At 48.1% G+C, this 26,149-nt stretch overlaps 1 protein-coding gene across 7 annotated transcripts in view; it reads right to left on the reverse strand.

Annotated features, from left to right (window-relative positions):
- LOC119405035 (catenin delta-2) overlaps positions 1–7,716 on the reverse strand; it is a 136,145-nt gene extending 128,429 nt beyond the window's left edge. For 4 of the 7 annotated variants that reach the window (XM_049419162.1, XM_037671789.2, XM_049419161.1 and 1 more), the window contains exons 1-2: positions 6,829–7,716; positions 3,822–3,964 (exon numbers count right to left, since the gene is read on the reverse strand). In XM_049419162.1, the coding sequence (XP_049275119.1) occupies positions 3,822–3,964; positions 6,829–6,913 (228 nt within the window). In that variant the 5' untranslated portion in view covers positions 6,914–7,716. Of the gene's footprint in view, positions 1–3,821; positions 3,965–5,006; positions 5,809–6,828 lie in introns of those variants that run through there. The other 3 variants (XM_049419165.1, XM_049419164.1, XM_049419163.1) reach the window with 2 other exon arrangements.
- Between the last annotated feature and the right edge of the window lie 18,433 nt (positions 7,717–26,149).

The following is a 26,149-nucleotide window of genomic DNA, read 5'->3' on the forward strand; positions in this document are numbered from 1 at the left end:
TTTCAACATGGCCCACCTCATTCAATGTTTGCCCACAGATGCTTTTGAGTATGTTAATTTTTAAGGAATTTTTCGGAGCACTGTATTTGGTCCATGTGCATTTGATTTTTTATATAGATTTTCTACAATGTTCCCCAAAATTTCTGCTGAATTTAACCTCCTCTGCACTGTCCGTGAAACAAATTTGTGATGCTCCGGATCCCTTGTGGAAGTAGTAATGCGTTGCTATGGCAATACACAGTAACGTATACACTTTGAACTTCACCTATATACTGCCCCCTTACCTGACCATAATCTTAAATAAATGTAGGCAAGCTGCCTTGTTTAGCTCACTCAGAACACCGAAAAAACCTATACTATGAACTGGCATGGAAGTGTACATGAACAAGGGTTCAATAATTACTTGCAGCGCTAACCTAATTAAGCCAAAATTGCTGAAGTTTCTCCAGTTATGCATAGAATTTCCCCCATTAGCAACAAATGTAACTCGGCGTAGCAGAGATTTTTTTTCGAGACATGGGAAAACAGAGCATTAGGTGGCCACGTAACTATGTTGCACACTCGCTGAAGGAAATTTTTCGCAGACTCACTTCTCCTATACACATTTAATTACACACACATATATGTGACATAGTGTTCAGTCCTGGTTTTAATGACTGAAATCATGGTGGCTTCTCCCAGCTGTAACGGCAAAATTTTGAGCAGCTCGTAAGATACACGTGATCTTCTGGAGCAGTTGCTTATGTAAATTATAACTTTAGTCTTCACATCATGCACACACAGCCTGGCCGACAGAGATGCAACACAAGACGACCTGTTCATGCGGTCATAGACAAATGACACAAAGGGAAACACACTGCGAACTTCTCAAAAAGCATGAAAATACTGAAAAAAAAAGTAAAAGCTTAGAGGGTCCCTAAACAACCTCTGAAAATGCAAAGAACGAGCCCATTATTCTCTCCTAGCGTTTTTCATCCTTCCGGAACATTTCATGGTGCCAGCAGTCTGTTCATGTGACGTCATAAGGAAGTAAGCTCTCTATCGGTCAATACACGAGGGTTATAAGTTGTCAATTGTTCCTACCCTGCTTTGCTATGCAGTTGCACGTTCGTTCTGCTTTTTCTCGTGTGACTATAGTGTGCAATCAACTGATTTCACTTCCTTTTGTGCGATTTCGGACTGCGCAAGTGGAGTTAACAGCGTCTAGCCAAAAAGTACGAAATCTTGGTAAGCTCACCGTTTAGTGCTGACATTGTCCACGTGTTTCATGTAGAAATAAGTGGCGAGGAGGAGATAGCTCCTCTAGGAAGGGTAATGTCGGCGAGAATGAAACCACTCTCGTCTTCGAACTCGGAATGGTTTAGGGGCCCTTTAAGTAGTTGTTTGCTAAGCTCCTATTTGCTAAACTGAAGTATTCCTTTGCTAAGGCATACTTAAGTTTCTCCTGATACTAGTTCACATGCCCCTGGCTTCATCATCCACTTACGTAAGGTGTATGTAAAAGTTTTTTTTTTTTAGGACTCTGGAATACACTGAATAACAGTTGTATAAAAGCTGTCCATAACACCTATATAAGTAAGTTTACAGAAAAACATTAACTGATTGGCGCGCATCTATTCTTACGTGATGATTCGCCCTGGCAGCCCAGCTGCTGTCATTAAGCCTTATCTCGGTGAGTTAGGCCAAGTACTAGCTGCTCCTGAGCCACCTGCACATTATCTTGCGTTGCATGCAGTGCCGATTCAGGGTGTCTCACGTAAAATGCAATTTGACGCCCGTACTCTTCCATGTTCAGCTGCAGGTCTAGTAGGGCAGAAAGCCTGCTAGCAAGTGCTTTTGTGCAAAAACCACAACCCACTTTCATATTGGTTTCTACGCTGAGAATGGCACTTGCCACACACTTCACTCACCGAGTTAATAAGGGAATAAATTAAGACTACTAAATCTTCTTTTTTTTTTCACTGTTTAGAAACATAATTTGTGTGAAATGCTCACAAAGTCTTTCCCATTGTTCTGGGAGGTCCCTAATGATGACCGATTTCTTATTTGCGAAAAAGAATGCTTTGGAAATAATTGCCAAATGCTTATTTTCCTATTCTCAAGCATTATCATGAGGCGCATTAGTTTTCTTGCTCTCCTTAGTGAACTATCTGTGGCCTGTTTATATATTGTTGATGTGGCAAGCACAGAGTAGGCTATTCTTAGGACAAATGACAATCTAGGAAACGGGTGATGAGTGATAAGTTGTGTGATCTATCCCGACAAGAATAACAAAAGAGAAGAACGCGTAGAGGAAGTGACAACGACGAGAGCCCTAATGAGATGGGTAAATCCGACTGAAATGCAAGGGAGGCAACAATGCTTATGTAATTACAATGGCAACAAGCGTGTTGCCTACAAGGAGACGTTTCACAGATTTCTCTCCAACTATTCGCGTATACTCCAGTAAACAGCTGACCTGTCAAACAAATTAACGGAGATGTAGCGGCTTGTGCAATAACGCAACATGTCTCAGAAGCAAACAGCGCAAAACATGGGACACTGACGAGGACCGACGGTGCTGTGCAGTGTCCCATGTTTATTGCCGCTTGCTCCTAAAAGTACCTGTTTCAATTTCTCGCATCACACCAGTCACATTCCTGAAGGCAAACTACATCACGCAAGAAAACCATCTCCTGCCATCTTCAATGCAGTGTTGGATACAAAACAAGGCCGCACTGGAACAATCAATGCGTAACACTTGACTGAAGAATTGCACTCCCACTGCACAGCTATTTCTGCCTAACCCAAGCATGAATCTACCAAGCTTGCAGTTGAAGTAGCGAATGTTGGGTGTGCCGAAATACAACACACAACCCTTGTGTTTGTCTAGCTGTTTCACCGATTGATCCCGAGCTTGCAATGTTTTTCTCGCTTCCGCGAGGTTACAAACAGTGTGGCTGAGCATCTGTGCACAAGTGCCTTTTTTAATTACATTGGTGTAAAATGAAGTCACAGTCCATTATAGCATGGTCTAAAGTCCTGAATCGATGCGTTGCAATGTGAACAAATCTATGCCTACCATAAAGTTCTGCAGAAGCACTCAGTTACACACAAGCGCCCTGTCCCCCCCCCCCCCCTCCCCCCTGTATTAGAATTTCCAAAACTTCAGCATTCTCAAAATTATATGTTAAGCACCTACCCCCTCAAAGAGCCAGCATCAGACAAAATGCCCGCACTTTGGAGGAGTGGGCACAGTGTAGACTACGACGCCGTTCGCTGAGTTGGACAAGTCGTTCCCTTGGTTCACTGACGAAGAGTAGGCATAGTATACCTAATAATTACAATTTCAAAATAAACATGCTTTCTTCAATTCCATAGCCACTGTACCCTGCCTCAAAGCTTTTCATTGGTCGCCGTCTTGGTTTTCGCTGCTTCGATCCGACAAGCGCTCATATCTAAATTAACACAGTTTTCTCCACAAGTGGGGTGGGGGCTTCAACAGTGCCTGATGGTACACACATCTGGTCTGCTTGGCAAACAATGTTTTTGAACAGTAGAAGCAACGCAGACGCCCAGGAATCGTATTATTCAGCCCAGTATTCTGAGCTTGCAGCTGCAGTGCCGCAACTTTCTCGTTCTGCAGTGACTTGTTCGAGTGCTCCAGAGAGAAGAGCATAGGAGCTGAAATCCGTAGCACGAGAAAACTACCCCTACAAAAAGGAAGACATGACAGACGAGCAGCTTTTTGTGTGCACTGTAGTTTGAAGTATGGTTCCCAATGCGCCCTGTGCAATGTTCTCGTGTAGGACTGGAACCACTTTCATGGAAGTGGGCCTCACCTGTTCCTTGACGGACTGGAGAATGCTGGCTGCTGAGCTATTTGGATAGGTGTGCATTAACGGAGGCTCCGGTGGCGGAGCAGTCCTGGCTTGCTGGCATGGTGCTGTGCTCTCCGAGCGGAGCAGACGGGGATCCCATTCAACTGCGGCACAAGACATTGTCGGCATTGTCCCATTTGCACTTCACTAAGCAAGACGGCCAACACCAGTGGCCATTTGGAAGCGAATACCGTGGAAATAGCATATTCAAATTACCAGAAGCATGAGTGTGTTGGCATGTCGCAACAAAAAGCCAGAACCATAATGAATTCAAGGAAGAAGATCCTCTGACCTCTCACTATTCAATGTGATCTTTTGGTGAAAATTTACCAAAGTCAACAAGCACAATGGATACTTTGATGACCCTCGTGAACTCTTTCCCGATGCAAAAGATTTAGGAATGTCAAAGTAGAATCGGTTGCGGAGGTTGCCTTTTGTTGAAAGGTTGCAATATTGTACTCCATGGTTCATGCGATTGAAAAACAAGTGTCTGCGTACAAAGAATGCGTGAAACCGTGATGTGAGCGCTGCTACATTTTTAATAGGCGCCAGCTAACAGCTCCGGTTTTTCTGCATGCGAATCCGCACAAACTGCGGCAAGACTATATCAGTCGCAAGAAACGTGGCAACGATACCAGCCCGTTACGGAAAACGTGCGAGATGACGTTCGAAAGGCTGCGCAGTGGCTATGACGGATGCTTCGTTAGAAGTTGATGCAACGAAGCACAATAAATGACACGGGCTGCACAGAACTTGTGTGTTGATGTCGCCGTTCCAATTCAGCTGGACACAATCGGAGTTAACACAATTTTCCCACGCACCTGCGGCGCTACACAATGCTGCGCGCCACAGGTGCCGTCAGGTGAAACGCACGCAGCGAATTCACGCTCAGCCGAGACGTTCTCACGACCAAAAAAACACGAAACCGTGTACTAGACCGGGGGACACGGACATGAAATCCGCGCCCTCGGGGAGCTGCGGTTTTTTGAGGTCAGCACCAACAGAAAAAAGAACCTTCCGACCCGTCGCGACAAGAATCCTACTTCTTCTTTTTTCTTCGTCCGGCCACCACGCAACGTCACCGAATGTCACGCACGGTGGTAAAAAAAGCCGGTTCGACGCGGCGACAACAAAAAACGAACTTACCCAGCCGTACGCGTGAACTTAGTCCGTGGCGGCCGCATCACGGGCACGGGCACGACGCCTTGGAGGCGTTGGCATCCAAAGCAAACAACGGCGTCTTTCGTTGGAATGCGGCTTCGAGAGTCGAGCCGTTGGCCCGTCCGTAGTCCGTACGAGACGCGCTAGGCCTAAGGGGTCTGCGGGGCCCGCACAAAAGCTCGAACGTCTCCGCGCACTGGTCAGCGGAGGGGGGTATTCGTGGCCCCTTGGCGATCGACCCGACGGGACGCCGACACACCAGCGCGCGTGGTCACTCGGAGCTGGAAACCACTCGAGAACTCTTCGCTCGACGACTTCCTAAAACACGGCTTCGTAGCTTCCACAGACAGAAAAGAGTTTTTGACACTTGCGCGGAACAGGAATGAAACCAGAAATCAAGCAAACAACATTCGAAAAAGCGGCATTGTCGTGGTTCTCCAAACTGTCCCTAGAGGGGACGACTGTAGGAAGGAGGAGGCGTGGGAGAGGGCCAGCCGCTTCGTCGAGGGGCCGTATAAGAACGGCGGCGTTGCATTATTTCCAAGCGTCGGTGGTGTCGGACGGGCGGTGACTGACCTACGGCCTTGGTGGCTGCGTGGTGCCTTCACAACAAAAGCAGCAAAGCGGCGACACAAAAGAATAGCCATCAGAGCATCTAAAGAAGTTCCCCTCAAAGAGTAGTCTCTTCCCCTTTCCCATCGTCCAGGCTACCGAAGAGATACACGGCCCTCTCCTAAAAAAAGCCATATGGAACGTCGCGGGTTGCCCTTTTGTGTTGACGCCAGCTCACTTAGCGACAGGTCTCACCACGGCGTCAGCCTCTTCTTCTTTTTTTTCTTTTTTTTTAAGCATCGGTTACATTGCGGCAGGCGTAAGATGACGAACAGGGGTGAAGTCGCTCGCTGCTGAAATTGTAGAGGACGAAAAAGACTGAGAAGTCAAAGACGAATGTCGGCATGGGTCCAAGTAGTGCGCACACATGCACGATTAACAAAAAGAAAGGAGATGTCGGGAGCAGCACGGTCCTCCGAAACTTGATGGCGCGCGCTTGGCATGCGAAATTTGAGATGAGAGAGCTAGCGAGGAATTCGGTGAGCGTGATTTTAATAAAACATGACGAGCGAGGCAGCTCAGCCACCGCCGGTCTCACGAGCACGCCCCAAAATAAAAGAGGTGAACTAAATTACGCCATGAAATATCGCCGCTGTCAAGAGGAATGCCGTTACTTTCAAGTGGCATCCCCTGCTTGCACGGATATCACAGTGTATTCAAGACAATATTGATTGTTCGAGTCGAGGCATGCACGGTTGTGCTTGCCGTTCGCGAAAGAATGGCCGAGCCATCATTTATGTCGAGATAATGTCACCGTAGCTTGCATCAGTTCGCTGCTATACACCTATCGAGGGCGGGACCCCAGATAACGAGGGCAATATAGACAGGCAATGACTTATTTCGAATCTAGTGCGCTCTTCTTTCCTTCCTTGCTCTTCTATTCTTCACTCTCTCCCCCGCCGTTGTTCATACATACAATTACTAAATTACTATGGTTATAGAAAGATTGATCTGACCAAAGAGCTATAGCTATATAATTGCAGCCGTGTATGCCCGATTCGTTTAGCAGGGGTCATTTAGAGCTAAATATCTAGTTCGTGCAAATAAACGTCGAGCTAAAGGAAGGGGGATAAAAGGAACGTAGTTTCATACGCCGGTTACGGCAGGTGCGCCAGCTGAAAACGACGAGCCGGCCGTGATAATGAAAAACGCATTAACTCCGTACCGGTGGAAAAAAGTTTGCATGCGTAATTACCTTCCATTTTGCAGGGTTGCGTCGGAGCTCTCCGCAGGCTCATTCCAGTCTCTGCAGTGCGGCGGGCGCGGGACGTCGAGCCCATCCAAGATTGTGAACGAAAGCCGTCACACTCGTACGAAACCCCGGGTGTTGCACAAAAACGTGATCACGACAAAAACACTCGCACAAACACGCACTCCCCTACCGAAAGTTCGCAGCTTAAAGCCAGTGGCGCGGGGGGACAGTCGACACGGCACTGGTTTCACAAGCAAAGCCGTTTGGAGAGCGCGCACTCGAAGTTTCCGAGGCTCCCTTCAGTCATGCACAGGCTTCTCGAAGCGGTGCGATGAAAAACACAAACGTACTGCGATGAAGTGCAGGCAAGATCCTTTTCGGAGAGCACCTAACCCTAACCCACGGAGAGCTCAGAACCCTGGGTCCGAAATCGCCATACGAATAGTACGCGACGATCGGCGTCTCGCAGAGCCACTGCAACCGAGCTGAGACGTTGCTGCGGCCGCAGAGCACGTTTCCTGCGACGACCTTCGTAGCACACACGCCTTCGCTGGCCGCTTATTCGTCACGGTAGCGTCGTTTCTTCGCCGCCGCATCGAACGAACAAGAGTCGGCAAGAAAACACACCGCCGCTGGCACACCGTCGTCCCTGCCGCTGCTGCTACAGCACATCGCGAAAGAGCCTCGCGCACCGAAGCTTCCACTTGGCTCACATCTCGATAATCCCGTGGCTTGGTTGTTCGGGCCCACTTGGACGTGCGTTATCCACGCATACGCACAGAAACGAAAAACAGTGGGAGATAAGCGGTGAAACTGGCTTCCGCGTTTGTTTCTTTTAGGTAGAAGGGCGTAAACGCGTACTGCAGCGCTGCGCGAACTCCACTAGCTCGCCCGTCCCTTCGACCGGCAAAAAAGCCCTCCTTCCAGGCGTGTGCAGGGTAGGCGAAGCGAGCGCTATCTGGACCTGTGGCGCCATCTGTTCGCTAGCGCTTGAGAGTAACGGCCGCCCGTCGGCCTCTCAACGCTAGGACGCTAGCACTGAAGTGAACTTCTAAGTTCTACCCCGCTTTAGCCTTACCGATACTTCGCCTTGCTGTAACTTTCAACTAAGTATCACAAGACAAGAAGCTGCTGGCGACCTTACCGTATACAAATAGGTCCTCCACTCGTCAAGCTCCCGCTTAAGCTGCGCCTGCGTTACGTGCTTTATATTCGCTTTTCTAGGCCCGGGCACCCAGCGTCTTGGGAGTGGTTTCAGTTATCGGTCAGGCCGTCAGGCCTCTCAGTTGGGGGGTCACCATGCATCGAACAATTTCGTCAAGGCGCGTTGCGCCTGTTTTGCCTGGCGCGCCTGTGCGCTTTTCCTTTTTTTTTTTTTTTTTTCCAGTGTAATCTTGGTATCGGGCCTGGCCGGATCTCGTCATCCTTCAGGGCCTCCCTTCTATATTCTCCGCATTCGAGAAAGAAGACAGGCGCTTTCACTCGTGAAATGGACGGAGATTCCAGCGTACGTGCGGGTGTGGGCGCACGACGTGTAAAACAGAGCCATCAAAACGCAGCGGCGCGCTTTCTTGTTGCGCTTAGAAGAAGCGCGCTGGCTTTCGAGAGGACGGGTGATCAATAATAAAGCTTCAGACGTGGGTGGTAGATGTTCTCTGGCGGGGCTCGGTGCTGAGAGTATTGACTGTACGGCGTGATGCTTTACTGGTGCAAGAAGGTTGAGAGGTTTAAAGGAAAAATTGCTAACTTGATACCTCTGCTATTTTTTTTTTTTTTCGGCCCGTTTCATCCATTCTCTTTAGTTTCCGGCCTCCGGCAATTCACTCTCGCGCCGGACGTGCTGCATCACAGTGTTCGGCTGCAGCGAAAAACAACGTGTGTTCGAGTAGGAAACGCGTTAGCAACATCTTTTCAAGCAAATACAAACTAAGACGGAACCACGAGCGCACAGGCGCACGTAAGAAAATGTTTGGCAGAATGGTTTCTCTCTTCGAAGTCGGTGCAAAACGAAACTATACAGAACCTGTTTCGGTGGAACGCACGAAACAAGCAACCAGCAGCATATAGCCAGAAATATTTTTTGAGAGTGGAGGGGTAGGAGGGTTAGCCATACTTTATGTATGTGCGGGCGTGCGCTTGTATATGCGCCTGTATACAAGCGCACGCCCGAACATACATATGTACATGCAAATTTGAAAAATGTCGGGGGGGAGGGGGGCGAACACCCCCTCCCCCTCTAGCTGCGCCACTGCAAGCCACGGCTCTCAAGAATGCGAGAAAAAAAGAACAAATTTAATGCTTCTGACGGACGGGTACTCCATTGACATTTCCAGCTGAATAAGTTTTTCTGCACCTTTATTGTTGTCAGAACAGTCAGAAACACAGTCATGTATGACAGAAACATATGATGAAACATATGACAGACACAGTGAGAAACATATGCTGCGCTTATAGAAGGGCCCTTACGTGGATTGTTCACTAATTTCCCCAGCGCTGCCAATCCATCTGCTGCAGGGACGTAGGCAGATTTTCTTTTTGAGGGTGTGGTGGTGGGGGGAGCTCAACCACCTTTTATGCATGCTAGTGAGTGCGTTTGTTTGTGTGCGTTTATATAAACACAAGCAATATTGAACAAAACTCAGAGTCCCTTATGCATTCGCCTAAGACGACTCGAGGGCGAAAGCCATATTTTTCTTCTCAGGAAATGTTTTTATCCTGTCCCTACCCCCTCCGAAAGCTTTCTGCACCTAACGTGGTTTTGCACTGCCTCCGTGATCGGTGCACCTTGAACAAGGGACGAAGTCATGTGATGACGTCATCACGTGACGTCATAACGTTATGTGACTAACAGCGCAAAAAAGGACAAGGGACCAGGAAGAAACACAGACGAGCGTTGTGTTTCTGCTGATGATGACGTCACCAAACTCACCATAGACGTCATCATGACGTCACAAATTTAGGTGATGATGGCGTCATATGGCGACGTCACCGCGTGACGATTTTTGCATCACTCGTGTTGACGCCGACGCCGCGTGACGGCGGTCGACGCCGACGGCCAATTTTCGCGTTTGATGAGGCACCTAAGGCTTTAGCCTGCTAAAGCCTGCAGTCCTGCTGCAGGCTTTAGCCTTGGGGAGGGGACGAACCTCGCCCCCCTGGCTACGCCAAGATCTGCTGTTTAGGGCCGAAGTGGGGATGTCTCAAGTTGAACATTGCCAAGAGGAATCCACGTCATCCATTAGTGCTTGTCTTTCGCTGTAAGCGTGATTAAATTATTAACGGCTACAAACGACACATTTTAAGCGAATATTAATATAGAACGGATTATTCTTACTACATATTCTCCGAGGAAAGCAGTTAACTAAGTTATATCTTGGAGAGTTTTCTACACCACACAGTAGAGTTGTACAGCGGAATCTCGTTGATAACCGATCTTCGCGGGAAACGAAAAAAACATGGCTGATCCCTCCGTCATAGGAATCGGTATAACACGAAAGTGAAACGTGTCTTCACAGAAGTAGTGCTTATGATATATGAGATCTTGTACAATGTCTATTCGTGTTTGGCAGCTATAGCACCGTTTGACGTGGATGCACCCATGTTGACAGCATGTCTCTATCGCGACGACTAACGCCCATGATCATGATAAAACCGTTGAGGTAGCTGACGGTGTGAACATATATTTGGACACAGCGAATCGTGAATCGCGCGTAAGGATGATATCAACAAGCTCATAATCAACACTGGTACCCGGTATGCACTTCTTCAAAGCGTCGTCAATTAAGGAGAGAAACGGCACGGTGTGCGCTTTCTAGTAATGGGTAGCCGACGCCTGTGCTCATGCATACATAATACACACTGCGCTTCAGCAACACGGGAGGTAGAGGTTCGTAGCCTGAGCCGCAAACGCGTGCGTCCCGCTGGCCTCTGTCTCGCAGGCGCTGCTCTCGCTCCACCAAGGCACGACATTCGCCCGTCGAAATCGCGTCCTTTCTGCAACGCATATTGCAGCAGTTTTGTTAGTCGGTGCTCTCGCATTTGAAGCAGTCGGCGGCAGAGAAATGCCGTTCGTGCACGTGGAAGCTGCACTACTCCGATGAGCCGACGCACGCTAACACGAATCCAAAGGCAAAGAACGTAACTGCGTCAAGGTTGCCTCGGCGACGCCAGCGCGGCCAGTCTACCTCTCTGGTATCGAGACGCTTTAACCATGACCGCCGATATCACGTGCAATCTCGGAGTAAGCGCTAGTAAGTGTCGATCATGAAGCATTACTTCTTTCCACCTCTCACAGACGGCGGCACCGCCCCGCTCCGCCCGCCGCGAAAGAGAATGTGTGAAAGATATAAGGCGCGTTCGCGCCGTGCCTAGTATCTCCCGAGTTGGCCTAGTCGGTAGAGCGTCGGGCGCTTGCCGTCGCGGCCGCAACGTCGTGGGTTCGATTCCCAGCGGGGTATCTTTTTCTTGGTTTTTCTTTCTCACCCGTTGGCGTCCATTTTATCAACGTCATATCCGTGACGGATGTACTTGGTGGACCCCGGCATAAAACACTTTCGTGTTAAAAAAAAAAAGAAAGACAATAATAAAGCGAATCTCCTGAATATCGTATTATCCGGAGCAAGCTCCATAAAGCATGAAAATAGGCGCGCTTAGTGACAAACTCAATGGCAAAGGTTCGCATGGCGGAGCAGCTATCACTCGTCGCTACAGAAACTACTGGAACGGATCTCTTCCCTCGGTCTTCCTTACGATTTTTTCTTGATTATATATAAACTGCACGGCAGCGGGCGTGCCACACGTTGTTCGTGGGCAGTTGGGGTATTATTAAAGGGACACTAAAGTGATAAAATGAATCGGTTTAGATTGATTATTTGAACTCTGAAAACTCTATTGTCGTTAATTTAGCCATTATATGTTCATTAACAGAGAAGGAAATCAAGGTCAATGTTCCACTTGTCAATGACAATGTTTCATACATCAACTGAGAATAGAAAGAAGATGGCTTTCGCCTTCGAGTCGCCTTAGGCGAACGCATAAGGGACGATCTGAGTTTTATTTTTTTAAAGCTATAGTAAACTGGAATATATATCTACTGAGTTTTATAAACAGCAATAAAAGCAACTTCTACTGTCGCATTATCCAATTTCAGGTGAAAACGCGTTCGCATTAACCGCAAGAAAATACATTACTCCTAAGGGGCGTTGGCCAGGAGGTGTGTTATTCCGAAAAAAAGTACTATGCCGAATCGTATAAACGAGATCCCTCCCAGTAAGAGGGAGTGAAAATGGTGTTGGAGCAGACGTTCCGCCCTCGTGCTCAACTTTAGCGAAAATTGAACAAATTAGCATACACAGCTCGTCCCCCAAAGGCGGTAAGGCGAGCTGATTTATTGCTGAAGCTTGCATTTATAACAAAGAAAAAAGCTATCCGCTTTCCTTTTTATAGTTAGACATCAGTTTTGTGGAAATAGACAAATCGATTTTGTGACATCTCCGACTTGAAGCTTTCGGACTACGCATGAGTAAGATGTCTGCAAAGTACGGACATGTTAAATTTCTGGTGACGTAAAGTTCTGGCACTCCCGAAAATGAAAAAAAAAAAGAAAGAAATTTTCGACGGGTTCGCTTTGACGTAAGTGCCTTCGAAGAGCAAGGATTGCTGATGCTTCGTTTCTTCAACAGATATATTGTTCGCACGAGTACTCCTGCACTTCTCGTTTTAACGAAGTTCTCCATTTAACCTGCACATAAAAGCTCACAAGGTGTCTTATGCATTCGCATAAGACGACCGAAGACGAAAGCCGCCTTCTTTTTCTTATCCTTTGATGTATTGATTCTACCCCGGCCTCCTCCGAAAGCTTTCTGCCCCTAACGAACGTAAATTGCATTGCCTCCAGAATCGGAGGCATTGCAAAGCTTCCCGCACCTCAACTGGTTTTTCACTCTCTACGTGATCGGCCTCCTTTTGACCAAGCGACGTCATCATCTGACGTCACGCGATGTGACGTCAGAGGGTCGCCGTGGTGACCTCACATTTCCCGGACTGTGACGTCATGATGACGTCATATTGTGGGGTCATCACGTGATGATGGTTCTCGCGTTTGATGAGGCATCTAAGGCTTTCGCCTTAATAATAACGCAGCGTCTGGCTGACCGCGACGTTCTTCTCGTCGCCTCCGAACGCGCAAAAAGAAAGGTGATATATCCCCGAGAAACGATCAATTCACGAGGCCCATGCTCTGGAGTAATGTCGTTGAGGATACGCGTATACCTTCGAGCGGCGCCTTGTCGCGTCATTAATCACCACATTGCGCAGCTCAACTCTAGTGCTTGCTTATACAAGCAACGTGCGCGCCACACACGTGTCCAATTCAGTCGATTCGCGTGATTTACGACGCGTGAACGAAGTAATCGCCGAGCGTCGATAAAGTCAGCGAGGTTCGCTCGCGCGAAGTACTTTATGCTGACGGACGTGCCGCGAGTCAATAAAGGGTTGACTATTGCTGACGAGAAGCTGTTTGATGCCTATATGAACTGCAACTGCCGAAAAGGAGTTCTGCGCGCTTCCGTATTGAAGACGATATACTAAGGCGAAAGACTTGGATACCTCATAAAACACGAAAACCGACCGAAGGCGTCAGCACGATGCATGCGATGCAAAAAATTATCATCATGCGCTGACGTCATTACATGACGTCACAGGTTGCAAAATTTGTTAAGTCACTGTGACGTCGCATAACGTAACGTCACGCGATGACGTAATCACAGGACATAGTCGCTTGGTAAAACGTGGGCCCATCTCGGAGTCAGTACTGCAAAACCACGGGAGGCCCAGAAAGCATTCAGGGCAGGAGAATAATAATAATAATAATAATAATAATAATAATAATAATAATAATAATAATAATAATAATAATAATAATAATAATAATAATAATAATAATAATAAGATGATGATGATGAAGGCTTTCGGCTTCGAATAATCTTAGGCGAAGAATTCATAAAAGACCATGTGATTTTTTTCTTGGGTAGACGTCGCTTTCCCGGATAGACAGTGCCATCCTGGGTAGTCTAGTCAATCATCGTATACAGGAAGAGACTAGCCAGTGTCCGTACACTCTCTGTGTATGATGATATGATGATAATTTCTGACCGGATTCAACGCAACTCGAGCAGCGATACCGTCCTTATAGCTACAGGCGCGTTACACAGTTCATGTAGTGTAACCAAAATAAACTGGTCACACAAGTGACGATTATTTAAGCGTTGAATGTGAAAGAAAAAAGAAACAAGGGAAAAGAGAGATTAAAAATGCAACACCGGTTATTCAGTGAGAGGACGTTGTTTGAAGTTGTGAGTTCATTTCACACATATATGGCTGCGAATTGTTTTGTTACATTTCGCTGCGTTGGAATCAGTTTTAGAGGCCCGCACTACACTGTGCCATATCAGGGCACATCAAAGAACTCGAGGTGGTCAAAATTATATGGATCTAGACCTCCACCACGGTGACTCTCATAGCTTGAGTTGCGCTTAGAACGCTAAACCTTACAAACCAAACGAATCAGCTCTAGACAGGCACATGTTCTCTAGTGGCATAATGTCTCCTGACTTGCCCTTCCCAAGATGACCGTGTATTCATAACCAAAATGAATATTGACTTCACCTGAAAAAATATCTATACAGGGCAACATGTAAACATGCGGACAAAGTGTTGAAACTGAGAGCGGCGTCGTATATATATATATATATATATATATATATATATATATATATATATATATATATATATATATATATATATATATATATATATATATATATATATATATATATATATATACATATATATATATATATATATATATATATATATATATATATATATATATATATATATATATATCAAAAGCCCAACTCTGAATACTGCAAGCAACGTGGGGACAGTGGAGGAGATGGAAGCACCATGCACTTCCGCGAGTTGACTAGCTTACAGCTATATACCTGAAGTCCACCATATATTAAGGTAAGATCGATATTTGTAGGGAAGCAAATTTGCATATCTCTGTATACACTCCGTGCAGCGAGGTAATTCAGGTGCCTGCCTTGAGAGAGATACTATTGGCCGCCGTGCTCAAAATGTTTTGGCGGCGTTCTTAATCCCGTAATTAATTAACATAATCGCACTGAGCCTTCATCGTGCCGTATACCAGCCGGTGCAGCATAGCCTTCTGAACGTTTTGGTAAACATAGAGGTATTAAATTGACAAAATCGTCTTTAAAAACCTAATTTTACATCGAAGCTGTATATGCCGAGGTGAAAACGGATGGCTGTAGACAGGTTGTCGCTAGCACAGGTATGTGCCACTGAAGTTGGACAACCAAAAAAAAAAGGCAGGGGTCAGGAGAAGATGGAAGCTTCCAATGAGAAATTCGTAAACAGGGGATGTGTGCTGGAGAAGACGTTTCGACAAGCGGACTTGTCTTCTGTTGCAGCCTTGAAGAAGACAAGCCCACTTGTCGAAACGTCGACTCCAGCATACACCCCCTGCATACGAATTTCTCATAGAAACGGGACAAGTCCCACCAACCACCACCGCTCCACTAATAACGAAGAAGTGTCCGCTGGCAGAAACGTATGCGTTACAGAAATTGACCAAACCCCACTACATACTAACCACTGGCCCACTAAGGCGTCGTGAAACGGATAATGCGGCAAGCACGTGTACTGCTCAAATGGACTTTCAATATAATGCACGAAACGCTAAGCGCATGCGGCAAGCCAAACAAGACCACGCATGTCTCGGCAAAAAGGCGCATGCTGCTCAAATGGAAAACTTTGAAGCAGCATACGCTAAAAGGGTGTAAACTTGAGCTTGTTGGCTTGGCTTCATAGCAGGGAACAGTGCAGATACACGAGACAAGAGAGACTGACAAGACTTTCCGTTTTCCGTTTCCGTATAAATAAATAGGACTTTCCTATTTCCGTTTCCCAAGGTGCGTATATATTTGTGCACATACGAAATAAACGCTCATGTTGTTAGCCAGCGTTAAGTCCTGTCAGTCTCTCTTTTCTCCTGTATCTGCTCTGTTCCCTGTTATGAAGCATATACGCTACATTCAAAAGGGACTTTCTGTACCTTCTTGCCAAAATTCATTGTCACCTTTGAGCCGCGTGCTACAGAGCTTCGCTGATCATCCACCTTCACAATGTGGATCCGTGTTAAGGCCCGGGAATCCCATAGGCGTACGCACGAGGGAGACGGGGGGTGGGGGGGGGGGGGCGCCACCCTTACCACCTAATGGTGGGCGCCACTTGTGCCCCACATCTTCACTTATACCCTTGTCACACGGGTAGTCTAACAACAGTTAAGTACGACGGCCGTTAAGTCTAACGGCTCTCGTACCTTGTCACACGACAACCCTAACTGCTGTTAAACCGCTAACGACCGTTTTCGTAAACGGAGGTAGGCAACCCCTGTTAGCGCCGTAAACTGACAACATGGCGGCCCCCATTTCGGACGCGAGCAGCTCGGCTCCCAACGACATATCGAGCCAAACGCGTGTCAGCTGGACCGTTGCGACGATGGAGGCGTTGATACACATTTGGGAAGATAAATTACCGGCTTTGAGGTACAAGTTTGTCCGTGCTGCAAAAATGTAGTATGCATTTCACGAGATTGATACACGGCTGCCTTCGTTCATTGAACAGGGCTTCACGCTATTTGATAGACGCGCATCAAAACACGCTGCTGACGCGTCCATAATCGAGCGTGAGGCCCCGTAAAAGGCGATGTTATAGCGGTGTTGCACGAACGCAGCCATATATCAACTAAAGAACGGTTGGAAGCGCTAGAGACGCACAAGCGCGCGTCTATTTAATATTTGGCGTGTTTCGCGCGTTTTTGTTTTTTCTCGGAAAAAGCAACCAGACAGGTGTGACAGCGCCTCTGTCTGGTTTGCGGCAACTGTGGTTACGCCCGCTAACTGCAGTTGGGTATAACAGCGGTTAAGCTTACCCGTGTGACAAGGGTATTAGTCAGACATTTCACGTCATATCCTAATGCCCAGGCTTATGGCTACGCACGTTTATGCATGACTGAGGACCTCCGATGTTGTTTGCATTCAAATAACTGTTTGTTTCACACCTTTCCCCCGGAATGCCGGGGACCCTGTGAGAAACACGTCATCGCTTCATTTTTTAAACAGCGAAGCCATTTGGCAAATCGTTCCTTGTTCACCCCGTACCAAAAAAAAACTATCATCATTATAAACGGGTATGCGCCACAGAAATTGGGTAGATCCCCTATACTCAACACTGGTCCACTAAAAATGAAGAAGGCATCAAATGGCTGCGAAGCGACGGCGGCGAGCCAAATACCTCGAGTACGTACAACGAGAGAGTACTAAGGAACGAGAAAGGCAACGGCGGCTGCGAGAAGACCCCGAAGCGATGGATGGCCTACGCCAACGACGACGTGCCAGTGTCGTGTCTGTCTGTGCTTTAACTCGAGCCCCTCTGCGCTGAGAATCAACGTACAAACAACCTAGCATCACCTATAGCAAAGGCCTAGTCAATCCCGCTACAGCCAAGTTAAAGCAAACGTTCTGCCTTTAGATACAGCAATGAATAAGCGTGAGACTGCTCAGCTTCGCTGCGTATCGAGTATTGCGCGGCTGAGTGCAAGCTTTGAACGCCTTGAGTCTCTTTTTTTCGTTCATTTGGGCTCGATAAACAGTGGGGAAAGGGGTACAAGAAAAGGCGTTGTCAACCCCTGAGAAACCAGAGAGACTAATTTCAGAGAACAAGTAAAAGACGTGTTGCCTGGCTCTTCTGTTGCATTCGTGCCGGCCCACATTACCTCCTTTCGTGGTGTACCTGCGTAAGCTTTCAGGATACAGAAATACTAAACATCCAGAACTGTGCAGGCTACAGTGAACCACCTTTCCCTGTGCAACAGACTTTTTATTAAGAAATCCCAGAACGCCTCGCAGGCGCGCGGCGCACTATGGGAACAGTGTGCACGTCGAGCGAGCCGGTTGTTCGGTCACCCGCTACTCCATTGGTACCCTGGTAGCTGGAAACGAAAAGAACGAGAGAGAGAGAGAGAAGAAACATTTATTTATGTCATGCCTTGGAGTGGTTAGGGTGGGTGGTGCCCCTCTTCCAGGGCCCCACTGGCTACAGCGGCTCGCCGAGTCTGGTCAAGCATGTGGTCAAGGGTCGCCAGTTGGCTTCCCATTTCCAGTACCGCGAGCCGCGCCTCCCAGCGTCGCCGCTTCTCGACTATTCTTTAGTCATAAATACTACACACATTCGAAAGCATCTGCATGTATCTTTCTTAAACTGCCCGAGAAGACGAAGACACAAGTCAGAAAACTTACAGAACACCACTGCGCTCGTGGTGTTCTGTATTCGCAATGCCCATAGGGAACCCAAGCTCAAGTTTGCGGCGCGACGACAGCGCCGCGCCAGCCGCGCCGCGGCTCTGTCGGAAAGCTCTGGAACGTGGCGCGGTAGCGGTAGCGCACGCGTTCTTCTCTCGGTGCGGGTAACTGGGAGGCCGTCAGCTGGGTACGTTGAACCGAGAGGCTTGCTGTGCGAAGCTGCACACTTCCACGATGGCAGAAGTGACCCCGCGGAAGCGCAAGCGTGGTCCGAAGTATTGCAGTTTAGTGGCCAGCCACAACAGTGCAGACAAGGCACACGATTCACGTGTTAAACTGTATCGGTTCCCGGGCGTGCCGCACCAGAAATAAAGGCGGCAAGCGTGGATAGCTGGATAGCTGACAGCGCTGTCTCGCCTTCTATTTTGGCTGTCTGAGTTCATCGCTTTCGTTCGTTCCGACTACCTGAATCGGTAAGTAACGGGGCGCATGCACGCAGCGACTACAGTAATGATTACTCGCTGTCTTCTCGCATTGTTAAAGTCCAGTTACGGTTGTAGGTGAAGCAACTTTGTGTTTTGATCCCCCGTGCTCGTGAGAATCGCGAGCACGGGGAATCATTCACATTCGCGTTATACCGTTAGCGTTGCGCGGTTGGTTGAATTCAACTGAACTCCGCACATTGTCAGAAGATCGGCGCCTGCATTTCACGCGTCGGGAAGGCTGCTTTATCACGCCGGAACGGACGTCTGTGCATTTGCAGCAAGCTTTGACATCGTTCTGCAGGTTTGCTTTGTTTTTGTCACTTTATTAGGGTGATATATATTTAAGCCGCTAAATATAACTGGCACTTAATACATGCTTTGCAATTGCAACCTTGAAGTAACCACCTTCTGACCTTGTGCGATTTTAACGCGGTAGCGTTAGAGAGCTCGTGTCGCAGAAATTCCGCTGTCGGCGTCGGCACCGTTGGTTGTGAGCGGAAAATCATCCGTGAGCGAAAAATCGAGAAAGTAGCAAATAAAATAAACGATAAAATCTTCGGTCCCAATGAGGATCGAACCCGGGCCGTTCGCGTGGCAAGCAGGTGTCTTACCACAAAGCCACGATGTTGCTTGCAGCTGCTTCGGACAAAAACACTACATAAATGTCATGTAGTGAAAGGAGTCTCGACGCATTTTGTTCGGCAGGTGTCACGACGAAAACGAGCCCATACGGTAGGCGTATACGCGAGGCCATCAAGCTACGTCGAAAAACGCCGGGATAGTGCAGCCATCGCCGCTAAATACACACACGAACTTTCAAACAGCTCTAAAAATGGACAACTATGTCCATCTAGAGGAAAACATATCAAGCCAACGCAGCAAACGCTAGATAATGTGCTGCCATCTGTGAGGCATTGTGAGAAATATGTCTCGACTTTTCATGGCATCCGAGAGGGCCGGCGCGCGGCGTATATCTTGGAGGCCATGCGACTCTTGCTTTAGATCGAAAGCCTGTAAAATTCGCGCGCGTGCGTGCGTGTGTGTGTGTGTGTGTAACAATACACATTAATAAGTATGCACTTAGTGGTTGAAGTGCGCACTAGGGGCCGGATTTCGCTATCGCGTTCAACTCTTAAAGGCGAAGCTTAAGGGTCCCCCAATTTTTCTAGCCGCGTTCGCGCAACAGGTTTTATACGCCTGTCAAGTCGATATCATAAAAAGAGACTGCAAGCATGACGCGAGAGCCGAAAAAACGAGGCGAGCAGTTCATCTTGCTTCACAGTGGTTGAAGCTCAGCTAGCTGCCTCGCGTCTTAATCGGCGGGTGATTCTCCAGTGGCACGGAGGACTTGACTCAAACCTTCTCAGGAAGCAGTGCCATGGCAGTATAATCTTTTTTTTTCGCACGCCGCAAACGTTTGTTCACGAAAGTACACGGCTGCTACTGTAAGCATGCCATATCAAAACAACAATAATATGATTCGTAGTCCACGCCGCAGAACATCGATAGCGTGTACGGCTTCATTTCGGAGTGCATGTGGACCATTATTCATCTTTAACATGACAGAATGAGACTTACCTCGAGGTATACGTCCTACACGTTGTAATCGCGAATTGGGAATTGCATTTCGCTTTGAATCGGGCGTGGTTGTCGTCGATCGTCTGCTCTTCACCGTTAACGTGATAGCCTTTCTCATTTTATAAAGTTCGCTTTTCGGAAGCGCCAGTCAAGCTTGAAGGTCCTTTTGAAGCCGCACTGCACGCGGTACATTGTGAGACGCCGCAAGTGCACCGCGAGAGCTCTGCACGTGCACGGAAGCGACCGGCAACGCGGTGGCGAGAAGGGAAAACGCTCGCTGATCACGCCCCAGTTTCTCTTTTTCTGCCAGAGATGGCGCTGCCTGTCAAGAGCAGCAGCGCCGCTAAGCGTTGCTTGGGAAGCCTATAGGGTGCCTTGCTAAATGCCCATAGACTGTCGCGCCGCCAAGCGGAATTCAGGAGCGTCCTCTCGAGGAGGGTTAGTAGACGACAAAATGGCAGCACTACGCAGTCGCTCCCTTGTTCGGCTGTGCTAACCTCAGTGTTAACGCGTTGGCAAGGAAGGAACACAACGACTTGGCATGTTCCCTGCATCAATGAACAAACCGGGCTCTCCGTTACACGAGAAATCTGATTCGTTCTTGCGAGGCGCGAAGGTTTCGTGAAAATACGTGGCGACTCGCGCTTTCAATGCTAGCCCACAGCGTACGCATACTATCAGCTTCGCGAGGCTTTCTGTAGCCACGTAGGTTAGTTAAATGTTATCGTCTGATATATTCAGTTGAAGCTCACCCTGTTTTACTTGTATATAGCATTGGTCAGTGTTTCTTGTAGTGCATGAATCCCATAACACTGTACGCGGGAAGTCGCGCCGGCTCGCGATGTGCTCTTGTAAAACTGAGCGATCTCAAGTTGTCGATACATTAAAATATGCCTCTATCCTTTGTCAGCAAAGCGCTATTACTAATCGTGCGAGCGACGTTTCACTCATTCGAGGACGCGTCTGCTCCACGCCTTTCGTGGAGCGAACGCTTTCCACGCCGTCCTCCCGTCCTTCGCCGTGTTGGTTTCATAGCCAGCGCTGCGCCGCTTGTTTTTGTACGTTTGTTGATAGGTGGCAGCACACTGCAAGCGATTTGCTCGTTGACCGATCTGAGAGCGAAATGTTCTCCGCGCCCAGACTCCAGACGTCTCTGTAATTGTAAACGTGGTGACGCAGAGTGGTCGAAGTTGTTCGGCGGAGGAATTCTTCAGAATGCTTTCAGCGGTGATGTTGAAAGAAGCCATCTTGACGACGAGGATTTTTCACTGGACGTAGAAGACTGTAAAGGCACCGAGAGTGACAGCGACGGTGAACGATCAGCTGCTAACTCACGAGGAGCGAGTTGCACTTCACGGCCCCTCGTGCGTTAATGTTCTTTCACGCTCGTAAGTCACTTTGATTGTATTTAATGTATAATATTCTTGAGCGAGATCAAAATAAAAGCATAGTTCCTCTTGTGCATTGCATGTATCAATTATTGTGGATATTATGGAGCGCCGCATGCCGCCAACACGCTCGAGCTCGACCAGAGAAGCGAAATGCTTAGAGCGTTGGAACGTGTAGTCACAGCCACAATCCACACGCCTCTCGGCTAACTTCTTCGACGTTGCGAAAAGGATACGTGTGCGTTCTTTTCGATATTCGTGTTTCGATCGTGCTGATCGAGCCTGCAACATGCGAGTGAAGTGAATTGCACACGGCTAGAGTCTCAGCATGGCTGTGACACCAGCGCTACTGAATGGGAAGTTAAATGCTTGTGTTCCGTTGAAGACGTAACTCCGCGTTCCCGACTGCACAAGTAATGACGACGGCGTATTATGTTTGCAAACCATCACCACGTTAAACGTGCGGTCCCGTGCAGCAGCGATGGCGCTACTCGCTGGCGGCCTACTACTGCAGCAAATCCGTAAGGCAGGCTCGGTACAACGTATCTACAAACGTTGGCTCGGTACGTACTACCTCATAGTGCCGTTCTGCTCATGCGTCAATTTTAGTTCATGCAGTTTTATGTAGCACGCACAGGATTTCGCAAAGCATCGTTATGCACGGTAACGGAGCTGAAATATAACCTTTCACACCACAGCAAATAATTAGGTGGCGAGTACTTAGCACTTCCATGGTTTGGGAAAGTAGTTTAGTCTCATATCCAATTCAGCACAGCTCATGACTTCATCCGGTGAAAGCGGCACCGGCCGTACGTCCGCACGTACTATCTGTTCCTATGCTAAGAAACGGGTTGACCTAAAGCCCCTTGATGTTGGAAAGTAGCGACGCTCCTTTATCCACGCCGGCTCATCCTCGCCGCGCCGTCAACCCCCTCTTTTTTCACCCTCTCTTTCGCGGAGCCGGCGCATCCGCAACGCTGAATGGCTGCGACGCGCGATAGCTCCCAGTCAGGTGACCTTGACGTCACGAGAAGCGAGCGCAAGCAAACTTCGCGCGCTTTCAGCTGCTCACGCCCGCCATGAACCCTCCAGGCGTCAACCCTCCAGGCGTGTGTGTACGGGTGTGTGCAGGTGTATGCGTGTTTGTATGTGCGCATATGTGCGCCTGCGTTTGCATGTGTGTGTGCGCACGTGTTAACGTGTGAGTGCATGTGCGTGCGTTTGTGTATTCGCGGTGTTTGTGCGTGTACGCACGTATGTGTATGCGTGCGCCTGCGCGTGCGTGTCTGTATACTCTGTATCACTTGTGCATGCGCGTGCGTTTCTGTATCGCTGTGTATGTGCGTGTGTGTCTGTATCGCGTGTGTATGTATGTGCCTGCGTCTCAGTATCGCGTGTGTATTTATGCGCGTGCGTGTCTGCATCGCGTGTGTATGTGTGTGCGTGCGTGTCTGCATAGCGTGTGTATGTATGTGCGTGCGTGTCTGCATTGCGTGTGTATGTATGTGCGTGCGTGTCTGTATCGCGTGTGTATGTATGTATGTGCGTGCGTGTCTGTATCGCGTGTGTATGTATGTATGTGCGTGCGTGTCTGTATCGCGTGTGTATGTATGTATGAGCGTGAGTGTCTGTATCGCGTGTGTATGTATAGGTAAGAGCGTGCGTGCCTGTATCGCGTGTGTATGTAGGTATGATCGTGCGTGCCTGTATCGCGTGTGTATGTATGTGCGTGCGTGTCTGTATCGCGTGTGTATGTATGTATGAGCGTGCGTGTCTGTATCGCGTGTGTATGTATGTGCGTGCGTGTCTGTATCACGTGTGTATGTATGTATGAGCGTGCGTGTCTGTATCGCGTGTGTATGTATGTATGTGCGTGTCTGTATCGCGTCTATATGCGCGTGTATATGTATGTATGTGCGTGCGTGTCTATATCACGTGTGTATGCGCATGTGTATGTAAGTGCGTGCGTGTCTGTTCGCATGTCCACGCACGTGTGTCTAAAACACGTGTGTACGCGCGTGTGTATGTATGTGCGTATCTATATTGCATGTGTATGAGCGTGCCTGCCTGTATCCCGTGCGTATGATCGTGTGTATCTATGTGTGTGCGTGTCTGTATCGCGTGTGTATGCATGTCCGGTGTGTTACGTATGTGCGTGTCTTTATCACGTGTGTATGGGGCGGCGTGTGTGCCTGCGTGCATGCATCGTGTGCGTGCGTGCGTGTCTGGACAGCGGCATTGACACAAAAAGGCTTCGGGCCTCACATCATTTGGCCCAATTTAAGTAAAACCACCACATTCCTTCTTGGGTGCCTTCTTTTAGCTCATCAAGGCCACAATTATGAAAAAAATTCTCGCCTATACTTTATGCTGGTTACATATATGCGTTAATACACCGTGTTAAGGACAGCCCAGGCGGGGACGGAAGGTAAACCGCTCAGCCGCCAGTTGATACACTCATTTTTTTTCGAAGCGCCTATTTGTATATACCGAAGCGTCTTTAAAAATATATTTGTCACTTTGTTCTATCGGAAGCCCACTTTCGTCATGACTATTGCTTAAGAAACAGGTTCTCATTTGACGCTTCAAGGGGCCGATAAACAAGCGCGCGCAGTGATTTTAATGCGGCTGCGGCGAGCCAGGGAGGGTTCAGCGTGCCGTGCGCAGCGCCCGGCCAGGGGAGGGGAGAAATCCGAGGAGAATTGAGGAGGAAAACGCGCGCGCGGAGGAGAGTGTCGCTACTTTCTAGATCAAGGGACTTAGGTTGACCCTCTCCTGGCGCATCTTGAAAAGCACGGCGCGCCACCTCTAGTTCGTGGGCATTGCGAATGTTCTCTTACTGTGTCTTCAACTTTCTCGCGCAGTTTAAGAAAGTTAATCGCAATGAACAACTAGCCTGCCAGAACGTATTACTGAAATGCATGTATCTTTACGCATGAAAATTGAAAGGAATAAGACACTCAGTGAAGGTACTACCGAGCGTATGTATATATCGGATGTAGCGGTTTAGCGGCATGCGCGTTATCGCGTGCCGTTACAGTAAAGACATACTATCGTGAATAAAAGCGGCATGATAAACACCACACACACACACACACACACACACACACACACACACACCACACACACACACACACACACACACACACACACACACACACACCCGCACACGCACACGCACACACACACACACACACACACACAACCGAACTTATCACTGACGTTTCGGCCTTGCTCGCAATTGTAAAACTTCAAGTTTGCAACAAAGGCTCCCGTATGGTGAGCCGAAACGTCAGAAACTTTTAAGTTCTTTTGTTGGTCGGTGTATCATCTCGCGCGTTATTCAGTATGCATTTCCCCGGCCAGACGGGTTGCCGTGAAACTTTGGATTTCGCGTAATGTCGTTCCTGTTTATCCTGTTATTCCTGTTTATCCAACGATTACTTGCAATGCACTACATGCATGAATGTGACGTAGGGAATTGCGAGATATACCTTTCCGCTTGAGCATTTGGTGTCCTGAACATTTTCGCGCTTGCGAACTGCGTTTAGCCGCTACGGCTAAACGTGGTGCTCCATCTCATATCGCTCAAGGTCACGACTATGCATATCTACAGCATACATAACTATGAACTAAAAAAGACGATAGTGTTCTGCCAGCCGTTTCTGCGCCGTCTCAACGAAGCCTAAGAAACACTAGCATTTTCGGCGCAGCCTAAGAAACACCAGGCTCTTTAGAATTACGTATCTACCGTATAAACGCGTGTAAGGGCCGCACCCGTGTAAGGGCCGCACCCCGTTTTTTTTGAAGTGCATATTCTAAAAAAAAAAATCCGCGTAAGGGCCGCACCCACACTTTCCTCAACTAATACGTATTCAAAATGCGCGCGCGCGTAAGCTTCTAGGCGTAGTCGATAGATGGCGCAAGAAACGCAACCATCATCATTTTCACCAGAGTATATATTTTTGGATTTTATTCGTGCTAAGATGTTCGTGAAGTGGGCTTAAAATTTTAACTTTTTTATTCGTATTCATAGACCCGCCAACTAAAGATTAAAGCAGGATTTTATCTTTAGCTTCTCACATCTCTATACAAACGCGCTATCGGCGCTATTCATATCGGCATTAGCATCACCAACTTTGGCATGGCGTTCGCGTTGTTCGGTTTGTGCAGTTCAGCCCATAGTCAGCCAGCCATTTGCTGTAGTTTTCTGCACTGTTCGATGACCTTCGTGCTAGCTTGTTTTCTACACGGCGTTCACGTTTTGGCAAGATCGGCAAGTACCTGAATAGCTACACTGCGGCTATAAGTTGAAGGTGATCGAGTATGCTCTCGAGCATGGAAAACGTGCCGCCGGCAGAAATTCGACGTTGACGAGAAGTGTGTTCGACGTTGGTGTGCTCAAAAAGAAGCCTTGCGAAACCAACAGCACTAAGTGCGCTTTCCGAGGAGAGCAGTGCAAGTTTCCCGATTTGAAGAAGACTTT

The sequence above is a fragment of the Rhipicephalus sanguineus genome, chromosome 9 (assembly GCF_013339695.2).
Source record: "Rhipicephalus sanguineus isolate Rsan-2018 chromosome 9, BIME_Rsan_1.4, whole genome shotgun sequence".
Taxonomy (NCBI): Eukaryota; Metazoa; Arthropoda; class Arachnida; order Ixodida; family Ixodidae; genus Rhipicephalus; species Rhipicephalus sanguineus.